Source organism: Varanus komodoensis, unplaced genomic scaffold, assembly GCF_004798865.1.
Source record: "Varanus komodoensis strain SLA01 unplaced genomic scaffold, ASM479886v1 scaffold45, whole genome shotgun sequence".
Classification (NCBI taxonomy): domain Eukaryota; kingdom Metazoa; phylum Chordata; class Lepidosauria; order Squamata; family Varanidae; genus Varanus; species Varanus komodoensis.
In genome coordinates, this window is record NW_025336011.1 from 136,944 (window position 1) to 149,118 (window position 12,175).

General features: G+C 45.5%; 1 protein-coding gene across 5 annotated transcripts in view; it reads left to right on the plus strand.

The window, feature by feature from the left end:
* STAT3 (signal transducer and activator of transcription 3) overlaps nt 1-12,175 on the plus strand; it is a 43,785-nt gene that overhangs the window by 28,107 nt on the left and 3,503 nt on the right. For 3 of the 5 annotated variants that reach the window (XM_044444480.1, XM_044444483.1, XM_044444485.1), the window contains 17 exons: nt 1,229-1,324; nt 1,455-1,536; nt 2,132-2,226; nt 2,731-2,882; nt 3,413-3,571; nt 4,049-4,141; nt 4,740-4,799; nt 4,951-4,980; nt 5,104-5,197; nt 6,275-6,322; nt 6,775-6,858; nt 7,464-7,562; nt 7,670-7,805; nt 8,374-8,426; nt 8,519-8,613; nt 9,687-9,826; nt 11,268-11,483. In XM_044444480.1, the coding sequence (XP_044300415.1) occupies nt 1,229-1,324; nt 1,455-1,536; nt 2,132-2,226; nt 2,731-2,882; nt 3,413-3,571; nt 4,049-4,141; nt 4,740-4,799; nt 4,951-4,980; nt 5,104-5,197; nt 6,275-6,322; nt 6,775-6,858; nt 7,464-7,562; nt 7,670-7,805; nt 8,374-8,426; nt 8,519-8,613; nt 9,687-9,826; nt 11,268-11,483 (1,732 nt within the window). The remainder of the gene's footprint in view (nt 1-1,228; nt 1,325-1,454; nt 1,537-2,131; nt 2,227-2,730; nt 2,883-3,412; nt 3,572-4,048; nt 4,142-4,739; nt 4,800-4,950; nt 4,981-5,103; nt 5,198-6,274; nt 6,323-6,774; nt 6,859-7,463; nt 7,563-7,669; nt 7,806-8,373; nt 8,427-8,518; nt 8,614-9,686; nt 9,827-11,267; nt 11,484-12,175) is intronic. The other 2 variants (XM_044444481.1, XM_044444484.1) reach the window with 1 other exon arrangement.

The window sequence follows — 12,175 nt, forward strand, 5'->3', positions numbered from 1 at the left end:
AAATGGTCTTTTCTGGTAAATTTTCTGAAACAGAAAGTTAATGGAACTTCCTCCTAAGTAGGCATGCTACGGTGGGTTGTTTACCGACCAAGCAGTCCACAGTGCTCTCACGGTGGGTTGTCTGCCCTATCCCCTCTTTATCTTTCTGCTTCATCTTCCCACAGGTAACCAAGCAGATGCCACTGTAGGACCAATTTGTCTCCCCTCTCCCTGCCAGGAGTGAGACCTTTTCTGGTGACCATTGGGGGGTTTTGCCACTTTTCCCAGAGATCATGAAAACCAGCTTTATAGCTGGCTTTTGCAATCCCTCTTTTGACAACCAGTGACAGCTCCTTCAAAAGGGCTGTCAGATTGCATTCCAGAAAAATTGCAAACCGAATGTGCAAATAGATTTGTTCTTTTTTTTTTAACCCTTTCTTAGCCAGACTTACACAACTGTGGTGATTTCATGCTTGTAGCAGTGCAGGCATTCGAAGTCTCAACTGATGTGGGGTCCCGGGGTTTACCTGCTACCAGGGTGCAGAAGATGTCAACTCTGGGACATTGCTCCAAAGAGACTTTGAATACTGTGTTTCCCTACATCACTTTGGTTTTTCTTGACAGTTGTTAAATGACAAACTCTCAAGGCAAAACCAAAAGTGCAAGTGATCTTTGCCCATGAAAAGAGAGTATTATAATTTATACCCTTTCATGGGAACATCTTAATTTCTACACGCATGCATGCATGCACGCACTCTGACTGCAGTCAAGGTGATGCACTTTTTGCACTTTCCCCCATGTTATAGTTTCTTTGGAAAGCGCAAGGAAAACCCCTTTTCTAGTTGAAATGGGGTTTTGACAGCTGACACAGCTGTGGATTCCATTTAAAAGGGGGGTTTTGACAGAGGACTTGAGGCTGTTTGGGTAGGGACATGCAATGCATCTATAAGTGGATGGGGAGGAATCTGAGCTGGGAATCTGAAAAATCCTTTGGCTTCTTAAGTAGTATCTAACAACCATAAGATTGCTTCCTAAACAGCTAATGCTTTAAAGGGGAAGAGATGAACAATCACTAATTTAAAAGCATTAAGAACCAAAAGAAATAATGATGTTTTCACTGTTCGCCTAAATAGCGTAAAGAGGATGATGCCTCAGTAAAGCACTTTTGGTGGAGGAAAATGAGAAGGCACTCTGTATAATGTTTTTCCTCCTCCTCTTCTCTCCTAACCTCTTTTCCACTCTACTGCAGCAAGGTGGGCAGGCAAACCACCCTACAGCTTCGGTCGTGACAGAGAAACAGCAGATGCTGGAGCAACACTTGCAAGATGTGCGAAAGAGGGTGCAGGTAGGTGGGCGAGGTCATGCTTTTGGTTTCCTGGTCACCCACACATCCAACTTGTTTCAGTATTGTGAACCCATGCACAATATTTTTGGACCAACACTGTTGTTCCAACAATGTTTTGGTTGTCTTGCAGGACCTGGAGCAAAAGATGAAAGTGGTGGAAAACCTCCAGGATGACTTTGACTTCAACTATAAGACTCTGAAGAGTCAAGGCGGTAAGTGGAAACTTGTTTGAAGTGCCTAGCAACACGAGAGATTTATCCAGTGCAGATAATTCATGGGTAGGGAAGCTTCCATATATCACCCCTTGTCTGCATCACAAGGATGCTTGTCCAATGACGCTGCAGATGTTGCCTTTTAAAGCAAAGGCAGGGGAAGCTTGTGCAGAAGGGAGTTTTCATTAGGATCGTGCAACCCATTACTTCCTGCATGTATAGCACATTTTACAGTGTGGTCATTTTGTTGGGTGTGTCTTCCCAATATCAGCAAGAAAAGACAGAAACAAGAAGTGTAAAGCTGAAAGAGGAGCAGAAGCTAGAGAGTGCATTCTCTGGATTTGAAGATAAGTTACTGGTTCCTAAATTGAATTTGGAAAGGAAAAAGTAGCCACCAGAACGGACTTCAGAGTGAAAAATATATCACACTGATGTGCAGGGAAAAACCTAAGATGGTTATAGAGTGCTAACCAAGAGCATGACACTCATTTACCTGAAATAAAAGTTACATTGCCACATACAGGTGTGCGAGAGAAATCTTCAAGAAGGAACATTGATTTCTAGAGATTATCTCTCTTCCCTTATGGCTCCCCAGATATGCAGGATCTGAATGGGAACAACCAGGCAGTGACACGACAGAAGATGCAACAGCTGGAGCAAATGCTGTCAGCCCTGGATCAAATGCGGAGGGTAAGTGTTATTGTGAGACGGCTCCCTCCCACCTTCTCCTTTGATTCTCTTCTCCTGCTTTGTGCAGCTGCTGCTGGACTGTACTCTTAGCAGATGGCTCTCTGCACACCTGCAAGGAAAGCAAGGCAGGAGATGTCTGCTTTTGCAGTCCATGTGGTTAGAGTGCTGGTTTGGGACTCAGGAGACCTGGGTTCTGGTCTTCCCTCTCTGAGAAGCTTACTGGATGGGTTCGGCCCAGTTACAGACTTTCATCCTATCCTTCCTCACCAGGGTGGTTGTGAGGATAAAATGCAAGAAATGTGTTGCTTTTTTTCTTTTGCGGAAGAATATAAGCCAGCCTTCCCCAACCTGCTGTCCTCCAGATGTGTTGCTGAATCTGCAGGGCAGCAGGTTGGGGAAGGATGATGCAAACAGCCTTGGATGTCAGGAAGCATCAGGTATCAGTGATTCCAATCAGGCAAGCGGCAGAGAGCTCTCAGTGTGCCTGTTCCTTCCTTGCCACAGGGAATTGTGAGTGAGCTGGCTGGGCTCCTGTCGGCTATGGAGTATGTGCAGAAGATGCTGGTAGATGAGGAGCTAGCTGACTGGAAGAGGAGGCAGCAGATCGCATGTATTGGCGGCCCACCCAACATCTGTCTTGATCGCCTAGAGAACTGGTGAGAATTTGGTGACTGGGCTTCCCTTCTGTTTTGGTGAGCTGGCCAGCCCGTTCCCTTTCCATGATGTTGAAGAAGGAGAGCTTGGTTGCTTTCTGAGGCACCCCAAGGCAGGAAGCAACTCCAGTGTTGCAGAGGATGGAGTGACAGCCTGTTGCAGACGGCAGCAGAGAGGGACACAGAATGCATAGTTTGCTTATTGGGGAAAGCTTCTGAACTGTGAGAGGGAGAGACATGGAAGCCCACTGTGGTTGAAGACTCTGTGACCCTGTAAGAGGAGACAATACTGGTCTTAAGTCTGTAGTGGGGAACCTCCTGAAGTTGTTTGCCTGCTGCTCCCTTCCTCTCTCACCCCTCGGCTGATGGAAGGCAGAGTCCAAGAACTGAGCCTCACAGGTTTCCCATCCCCACTGATGGTCCACCTTGCATTGATCTGGCCAGAAGCTGGCAGTGCTAAAGAAAAGGCATTGTTGTTCCAATGAAATGTTGGCTTTCTTGATCTGTGGCTCCTTTCTCCCTGCTTGTCCCAGGATAACATCCCTAGCTGAGTCACAGCTTCAGACACGTCAGCAGATCAAGAAGCTTGAGGAGCTCCAGCAAAAGGTCTCCTACAAGGGTGACCCTATTGTTCAGCACCGGCCCTTGTTGGAGGAGCGCATTGTGGATCTATTCAGGAACCTCATGAAGAGGTATTACCTGTCATTCTGGGGTGGGAGTTGGGGAGACACCCCAGTCCTGTGCAGATGGAGGTAGGGGCTGAAATGGTGTGTCTAGAGTTGAACAGGTCCCTCTTGTTCCGATCTGCTTCAATTTGCATGTTTATTCATAAGCCCATTCCTTCCCATTCTTGCCCTAAAAGATACATCTTGAATGCTTTTTGCCCTAAAAATGCATTCTCGTGTGCATTTTGGTCCAAGATTTCAGAGTCTGGAACTACATCACAAAATCTGACGTATGAAACATAAGGGCTGTTAACTGTGTTCTCATCCACACATCAATCCAGGAAGTGTGGCTCAGTTTGCTTTAAAGTGAAGACCAGACAAAATCCTCAGGCCTCTCCATCTGGATGTATGCTTCTTGGAAACTTTCCCTGAGATTGGAAGTTTCCATCACCACCTCTCCTCCATGCCCCAGTTCCCAATATTGTCCTCACTCTCTCCTTCCAGTGCATTTGTGGTGGAACGGCAGCCCTGTATGCCAATGCACCCAGATCGCCCATTGGTGATCAAAACTGGAGTACAATTCACAACAAAAGTGCGGTAAGTTGTTGTCTGCATTCTTATTATATGCATTTAGAGAGGGAGGGGTAGTTGAGGATGATGTAGCTATACGCAAGCCCGAGTGCTTGTTGTACTTAACATTCTGCATCCAGGTAAGCAAAAGTCTGCACTGAAAAAGCTAGATACGGCAATCTGTGCAGCTTACATGAGTGCCTTTTTGTTTTTCACAATGCATTCCACTTCTGCTATGCTTGGGGAGGGGCAGTGGGCTCCACTGGGCATTGCCCAGACATTTTCAAGCCTGTTGGTGCTGCCTTAATGACTTGACAGCTTGCTTCTTCAAACAATGGAAGATGAGATTTCCAAGACTCTGAATATACTCTCAGCACCTAATTCAGTGTTTGCGCATTGTAACTGGAGAACAGTGGAACAAGCACAGCAACTTTTATATGCACCAAATATCATTTCACCTGACATGCGTTGTCAGTTTTTGATCAGTCGCTCAGCTGTTTGCTCCCAACTCAGCCCTTTCCGAAGCAAATCACTAGCAGACCAAGTGGGATGTGTGTATGTGAGAGGGAATGAGTGAGGGAGAGACTGTGACTTCAAAAGCTAACACATGCTTTGCCTTCTACAGGTTATTGGTTAAATTTCCAGAGCTGAACTACCAGCTGAAAATCAAAGTCTGCATTGATAAGTAAGTTTGAATACATACTTTAGTAATTTGAGGGTGGGAATTTTGGCTTCTCCTGCTGCAGTGCTTTTCTGAAGTCTGTGTTTTGAAACATGATCTACCTACCCTGTGCCTCTGCCTCCTGACTTGATTGTGCCCACCTCTTCTTCCGCAGGGATTCTGGAGAGGTAGCTGCCCTTCGGGGGTAAGTTCAAGGCCCTGTGCTCTTTGGCAGTCTCACATTTAAGATAACAGCCCAGATGTCCTTCTGTGCTGTGGAAAGTCACTGCTGCTCTACATGCTCAAGCACTCTCTTTTGCCCATCAAGGTCCCGCAAGTTTAATATCCTGGGCACAAACACCAAGGTGATGAACATGGAGGAGTCCAACAATGGTAGCCTCTCTGCAGAATTCAAGCATTTGGTGAGCACCATGGCTTTGCTTTTCTTTCCCCTGCACACGTCACAGTAAAGCAAGTTTTGTTATGATGGGGAACTGCAGCAAGCCCTGGACTTGCACAGTCATGCTGTTGCATCCCCTCTCCTTCTCTGAGGCCTCTGCCAGGAGACTGTACACTTCCCCTTTCATTGTCGATTAAGCATCATTTAGCAATGCAGCTAAACCCTACCCTGTGATTAGTCTTTTTATTTTATTTTATTTTATTTTATTTTATTTTGCACACTTATATGCCGCCCCATTCACCAGAGCCTTGGGGCAGCTTACAAACATAAATAAATACATAGCATCGATACCATTATATAAAGTTGGAGACATCCTGGCCAAAATTGTTAAAATCAATAAATAAAATCAACAATTAAAATGACGTTTAAATTAAAAGGTTTTGCCCTGGCACCGAAAAGCAAATAACGACGGTGCCAGGTGGTCCTCTCTGGGGAGCGCATTTCATAGATTGGGCGCCACCGCAGAGAAAGCCCTCCTTCAGGTGCTCACCCTCCTAATGTCCTTCACGGAGGGCTCCCGGAGAAGGGCCTCTGCCGCTGATCTCAAGGGGCAGGAGGGCACATATGGACGTAAGCGCTCCTTCAGGTAACCAGGTCCCAAGCCATTAAGGGCTTTATAGGTGATAACCAACACCTTGAATTGGGCCCAGACTTCAATGGGGAGCCAGTGAAGCTGACGGAGGACAGGATTCATGCGAGCACAACGCCCCGTCCCCATCAGCAGCCTGGCACCTCTGTTTAACTATGGTTAGTGAAAACAAGCTAGCTTCATAAGCTGTGGTTTGAAGCTGGCTTCTTTCCACAAACCACAATTACAGTTAATCACAGTTTGTCCAGGTTCAGATGGCAAGTGGAGGCTAATAAAAACAGAAGCAAAAGCTTTCTACCTCTTCACAGCTGTGCCAGAGGTGGAGGGAGTGTGCAAGACTGAAGGGACCATAGGCACATTCATATAATGCTAAACTATTTTGAAGCTGCTCTAGTGTAATATCAGAACTAGGCCATAGTGTCTAATTCTTCTTCTTTTTCCTTCCCACAGACATTGCGGGAACAGAGATGTGGTAATGGCGGTAGAGCAAACTGTGACGTGAGTGCCCCTCATGCTGCTGATGAGAAAGATAAATCATTAGAATAGGGAGTCATTACATATACAGCTCCAGTGAGATGTGCTAACAGCAGTAATGATTCCTCTGAACCTCTCCCTTTTCTCTCTCTCTCTCAATATTGCTCCCAAATCCATTATTGGATTCCTGTGGAAACTTCCAAAGAGCTGTTGGGGCTCTCTGTCTTTTCCTAAGCTGCTTCCTATGAAGTATCTCCGGCAAAGACTAAGGCTGTGACAGGTCTGCTGGCAGGAAAAATCTGTCTCCAAGCAGCTTTTTAGCCCTGAAACCCTTTCCCTTTTCTTTCATCTTAATTATACCTTGCCAGTCTGGTTGCAAATCTAAACTGAAACGGGAATTGCAAGTTTTTCAAAAGGCTAAACATGCTACCTAAACTAAGATTTTTAACGTATTTCTGTGGCCACTTTCTCCTCAGGCCTCTCTCATCGTCACAGAAGAGCTCCATCTCATTACCTTTGAAACAGAGGTTTACCACCAAGGTTTGAAGATTGACCTAGAGGTGAGCCCCACAGATATCCTGAGCTGTATTTCCTCATGCTTGCCCCACCTCCTGTATCGGGTGGTTTGTTTGCCACTGGAAAGGGAAGTGACCCTGCAAGAGGTCCTCTCTTGTAGTCATGGCGTGGGGGTGGCCAAAGCAAATCATGACCAATTCTAGCTGTGTCTGTTCAAGCAAAACCAGCGATGATTACGCTGCTCATTTCTTCCCTCTACCTTCCTTTTACTCTGAGTTGATGCTAAACTTACTGGTTCTTTTCATCACAGAGATGGAAGGAATCTAGTGAACCTCTGGCTGAGACACTTAGATTTGTGATGCGTGAAGACTAGAATCTTGATGTTCGGTTCCTAAGAGGAGGAGGGTGTTGTGTGCTTAGAGTTGGGGGGGCTGGTGGAAGAAGCCGAAACATTTGAAAAACATGTTTTTTCCCCAGGAAAAAATGGGGGAGTCTTTTTCCTGAACACCTGCCCCCCCCCCGATATGCACGTGTGTGCGCGTGTTTAATGGGCATTCACAGCTCTGTTACCCAACAGTGCCAATGGAACGTGTAAATAAAGGGAAAGAGATTTTTCCGTGCTGAGAGCAACTGTGCTTCCTTCCTATAGACTCACTCACTCCCTGTAGTGGTGATCTCCAACATTTGCCAGATGCCAAATGCCTGGGCATCTATCTTGTGGTACAACATGCTGACAAACAACCCTAAGGTATGCTGCACTTCCCAAACCCTGGAGCTCGAAAAAGATCAAGAAGGGCGGGTGGGAGGCATTCCTGATTCCTAATTCCAACTCGTGATTGCTGCCTCTCTTGGCAGAACGTGAACTTCTTCACCAAGCCACCCATTGGCACTTGGGACCAGGTTGCCGAAGTGCTGAGCTGGCAGTTCTCCTCAACCACTAAACGAGGACTCAGCATTGAGCAGCTGACGACACTTGCTGAGAAATTGCTTGGTAAGAACCTGTCCTCTTCTTGTGCGTATAAAGAATAGGTTGCACGCCTGGAAGCCCAAATAGTAGCATTCCAGCTTTTTGTACCAGTTTTTTTTAAAAAATCAACACATCCCAGGCTAGCTGTTGCACTTGACTTTTTCATGTCAATATAGTCATTCACTTTTAAATATGTCTTTTGCCCAAGGAAGAAGCTCAAGGTGGCAAAAATACTTTGACTCCCACCCCACCATGTTTATTGTGGCAATAGTCCTATAAGGTGGGAAAGAATCCAAAATCCACAGTTGGGCAATAATTAATTAGCACCAACCAAAATTTCACACAGTTGTGCAAGCTTAAGATCTGCGGAGATTTTGATCAGCTTACTTTGTCAGTGTTTTTGCTTGTAAAGTAGGTTGGGCTAGAGATAGTGACTGACCCAAATTCACTCAAGGAGCTCTGTGGTGAGTGGGGATTTAAACCAGAGTCTCTCTGGCCCTGGTCTGCCACCACCACAGCATCTTTAATGGCTCTTTTCTCCTCCTCCTCCTCCTCCTCCTCCTCCTCCTCCTCCTCCTCCTCCTCACTGCAGGGCCTGGTGTCAATTACTCTGGATGTCAGATAACCTGGGCAAAGTTCTGCAAGGTAGGGATTTCCAAAGATCAGACAAGGTATTGGGGCACAGGGTGGATGTACTGTTTTGCTTATGTGGGTCTCCTCTGCAATCTTCTCTGCAGGAGAACATGGCAGGCAAAGGGTTCTCTTTCTGGGTTTGGCTGGACAATATCATTGACCTGGTGAAGAAGTACATCTTGGCACTCTGGAATGAAGGGTGAGCATGTGCCAGAAAGGCCACTATTGTTGCCAGTGTCTGCACTCTTGAGAGGGCTCTTTCTGACCACTTCTTACCAGTAAAATGCCACTTTCTGAGGTCTCTTCAGAGACTTGAGAAAGGGGAAGTGTTCAACCTCTGTGACCAAAACAGACATACCTTTAGATCTTTGTCTTTATGTTGCTTTACTTTTCTAGAGTTACGTACAGGAACCCTGTTTGCTCTAAAACCCAAGCATGAGGAGTGGGGTGGCTTTTAAGATCTGGATTCGGCCTCCTACACTAGAGTCAAAATGAGAGGGAAAAAGAAAACAGTGACACAGTTGATACAGGCCTTTTTGGTCCTCTGTGAAGCTTCTGAGAAACATCAAGCAATTGCAGCTACTGTAGACAAAGTCAGAAAGAAATGGTTCTTGCCTTGTTCACCGCTAGTTGGCCCTCATTTGGAGCCTTGTGTCCTGCTTCAGAAGGATACAGGCAAATTGGAATGGGTGCAGAGGAAGAGGGCCATGGGAATGGAAAAGTTGAAGGAACTGAGTATGTTTAGCTGGAAGAAGAGAATGCTTGAAGGGCGACATGTTAATGCTTTCCAAATACGTGATGGGCTGCCACATAGAGGAGAGTAATGTTTTCTTCTCTGCAGCTTACATTACCGGAGGGTAGATTTTGATTGGCTGTTAGGAGAACATTCTAGGTGGTAAGAGCAGTTGGACGATGGAGTTAGTTCTCTGGATTGATGGGTTCTCCCTTGCTGGAGGTCTTCAGGTAGAGGCTGTTTGGCCGTCTGCTGGTTGGACATTGGGGTGAGTGGCTCTAGCTCTGGATTTCCGACATGGAGCCTAGGATTGAACAGAAGACCTATAAATGGGTGCGTTGAAGGTCAATTGCCAGATATTTTGGCCTTCAACTCCCAGAAACCTTTGCCAACATGGCTAATGTTCAGAAATGCTAGGAGCCAAAGTTCAAAAGATCTGGAGATCCATTTTCTGTCCATTGCAACTCCCATGTTCTACAAGTCCTTATTTTGAAAGTGTATGAGAAAGCAAAAGCACACTTCTTTCTCATTATCGTCAGGTATATCATGGGATTCATCAGCAAGGAGCGGGAAAGAGCAATCCTGAGCACAAAGCCTCCAGGCACTTTCCTGCTACGCTTCAGTGAAAGCAGCAAGGAAGGTGGGATCACCTTCACATGGGTGGAGAAGGACATCAGTGGTAAGGAATACAGTTTTGGAAAGAGCATAGAGCACTTAAAGAGTTTCTTCTCTTGAATCCTGTGAGTTTTGGTTGACACTGAACGCCCATTGGCATATAAGATGACTTACATATAAGACAAGGTCAGTATTTTCGGTGGTTTTTCTGGTGATTGTCCTATGTTGGGCATATAAGATGACACCCAATTTTTGCCTTGCTATTTTTGGTTCCAAGGACTGTCTTATATGCCAGTATATACACATTATGTTACTTAGGGGCAGGCTGTCCGGAATACCTGGTGAATGACTGCTGCGCCATGTGCAAGAAGGAAGCCGCCAGTACGGCTTAGCACTAGTATGCTTGGCAAGCAGAAGGCCCCAGTTTCGGTTTCCGCCATCTCTGGTTAATGGCCCTCAACAGGGCTGGGAAAGTGGTTTGCAGGAAGACCTCTATGGACCAGAAGCTCTGGATGGGAATGTTGGAGAAGCCTGCCACAGATTGTGCGGTGGAGCAGCTTTTCCCGAGTTGTGTGGGTTCAAGGATTTTTTAAAAATAATCTTATTTATTATGTATTTATTTTATTTAAAACTTCTGTATGCCATCACCACACACCTTGGCATCTCAGGATGGCTCACAGTACATACAATTAAAAAACAGTAAAATGATCTTTATAAATTACAAATTCAATAAAAGATTACATGAAGACAAAAAACTGAAAACAGAGAGCAACCATTGAACGATAAAATATTAGTTTTTAAAATAGCACTTAAATAAAAAGGTTTTAACCTGGTGCCAAAAAGAATATACACTCAGCACCAGGCACATCTCTCCAGAGAACACATTCCATAATCTTATGCAAATGAAGCCATAGAAACATATGGACAATTTTCCAAAAAATGACCAAAAATACAGATTTTCTCATAGGCTAAAGCGCTGGAACGATCTGCATATGTTGGGGGATATCCACATTTTCAGAAGTGTGTATTTGCACACATGTGCAAAATCTGATTGTGTCAATGAGCAAACAACAGTTTGAACAGCTCCTGACAATCCATGAAACATGCGTGGAGCAGATTCTACTAAATTCACCCAGTTGTAACTCGGAGAGCTCAGTACAAGTGTGGCTGTGATGTTTCGTCAATTGAATTGATGAGCTGATTTTCTGTAAGGAACTTTTTCTTGATGGAAAAGGCAGTATACCCAGTTAACTGGGCAGCAACTTTGTGTGTGTGTGTGTGTGTGTGTGTGTGTGAATAATAGCTGTTCAAGGATAAACCCCTTGTAAACAAGCATTGTCCCTTCTCTCATGCACAGGAGCAGTGCATTGTCTCAGCCATGCCCAATACTGCACCTTCATGCATTATTTAAAAAACCCCCATACACTTCTAGATTACATGGATGAACCAACTAATGTTTCCCTCTCCCCTTTAATCCCCTTTAAATCTGTTTCCCTTTGCTGCAGGGAAGACCCAGATCCAATCAGTGGAGCCATACACTAAACAGCAGCTCAATAGCATGTCCTTTGCTGAGATTATTATGGGCTACAAGATCATGGATGCCACCAATATCCTGGTCTCCCCACTTGTCTACTTGTATCCTGATATTCCCAAAGAGGAGGCCTTTGGAAAATACTGCCGTCCTGAGAGCCAGGAGCACCCAGAAGTTACTGACCCAGGTAGTTGTTGACGTTCTGTGCTGCTTCCTGGGGGCAAGAACTGCAGTAGTGGAAACTTACCTGTCTGGTAGGGGAGTCTGGAGTGTAGGTGTCATACCTTACAGCCGCCTTCCGCTGTAATCATATAAATGCTTACCTGGGTGTAGACTCCAGTGAACTTGCTGAGGCTTACTTCTGAGTAAATGTAGGATTACCCTGGTCGTGTCTTTTTCTGAGCCAGTCCTGCACAATTAGTCTCTACAGCTACTTATTTCGGGATCAGCTGGCATCTGTAACAAAGTAAGGTTCTCTTTCACATACACCTGCACAGACTGGCCACAGGGGGGTTGCAGTGCAACTCACCTGGAGGATGCTGGGTTGGGGAGGACTGATTTAGAGTTTCTCTACCAAGAGTGTTCAGTGTGGGTAGCATTGCATCCCTTCCCCAGAAGGCACAGCACTTGCAGAGTTTTGATCAGTTTGTTTTGACTCTGGCTCAGCATAAGTCCAGCAAATGAGGCAAAAAGCAAACTGATGGATAGCTGGAAGAATATTTAAGAATGATTCCTTATTTTCATTTGACAATTTTCACCATTATTTGCAAGAAAGCATTTCCAGACAGAGCTTAAATGTGTCTGAGAGCAGTGAAGAAAGTAGAGTTTGGGGAGGAGACTCCAGCTGCTTTTCCACACACTCTGACAAAATACTTTTCCTCC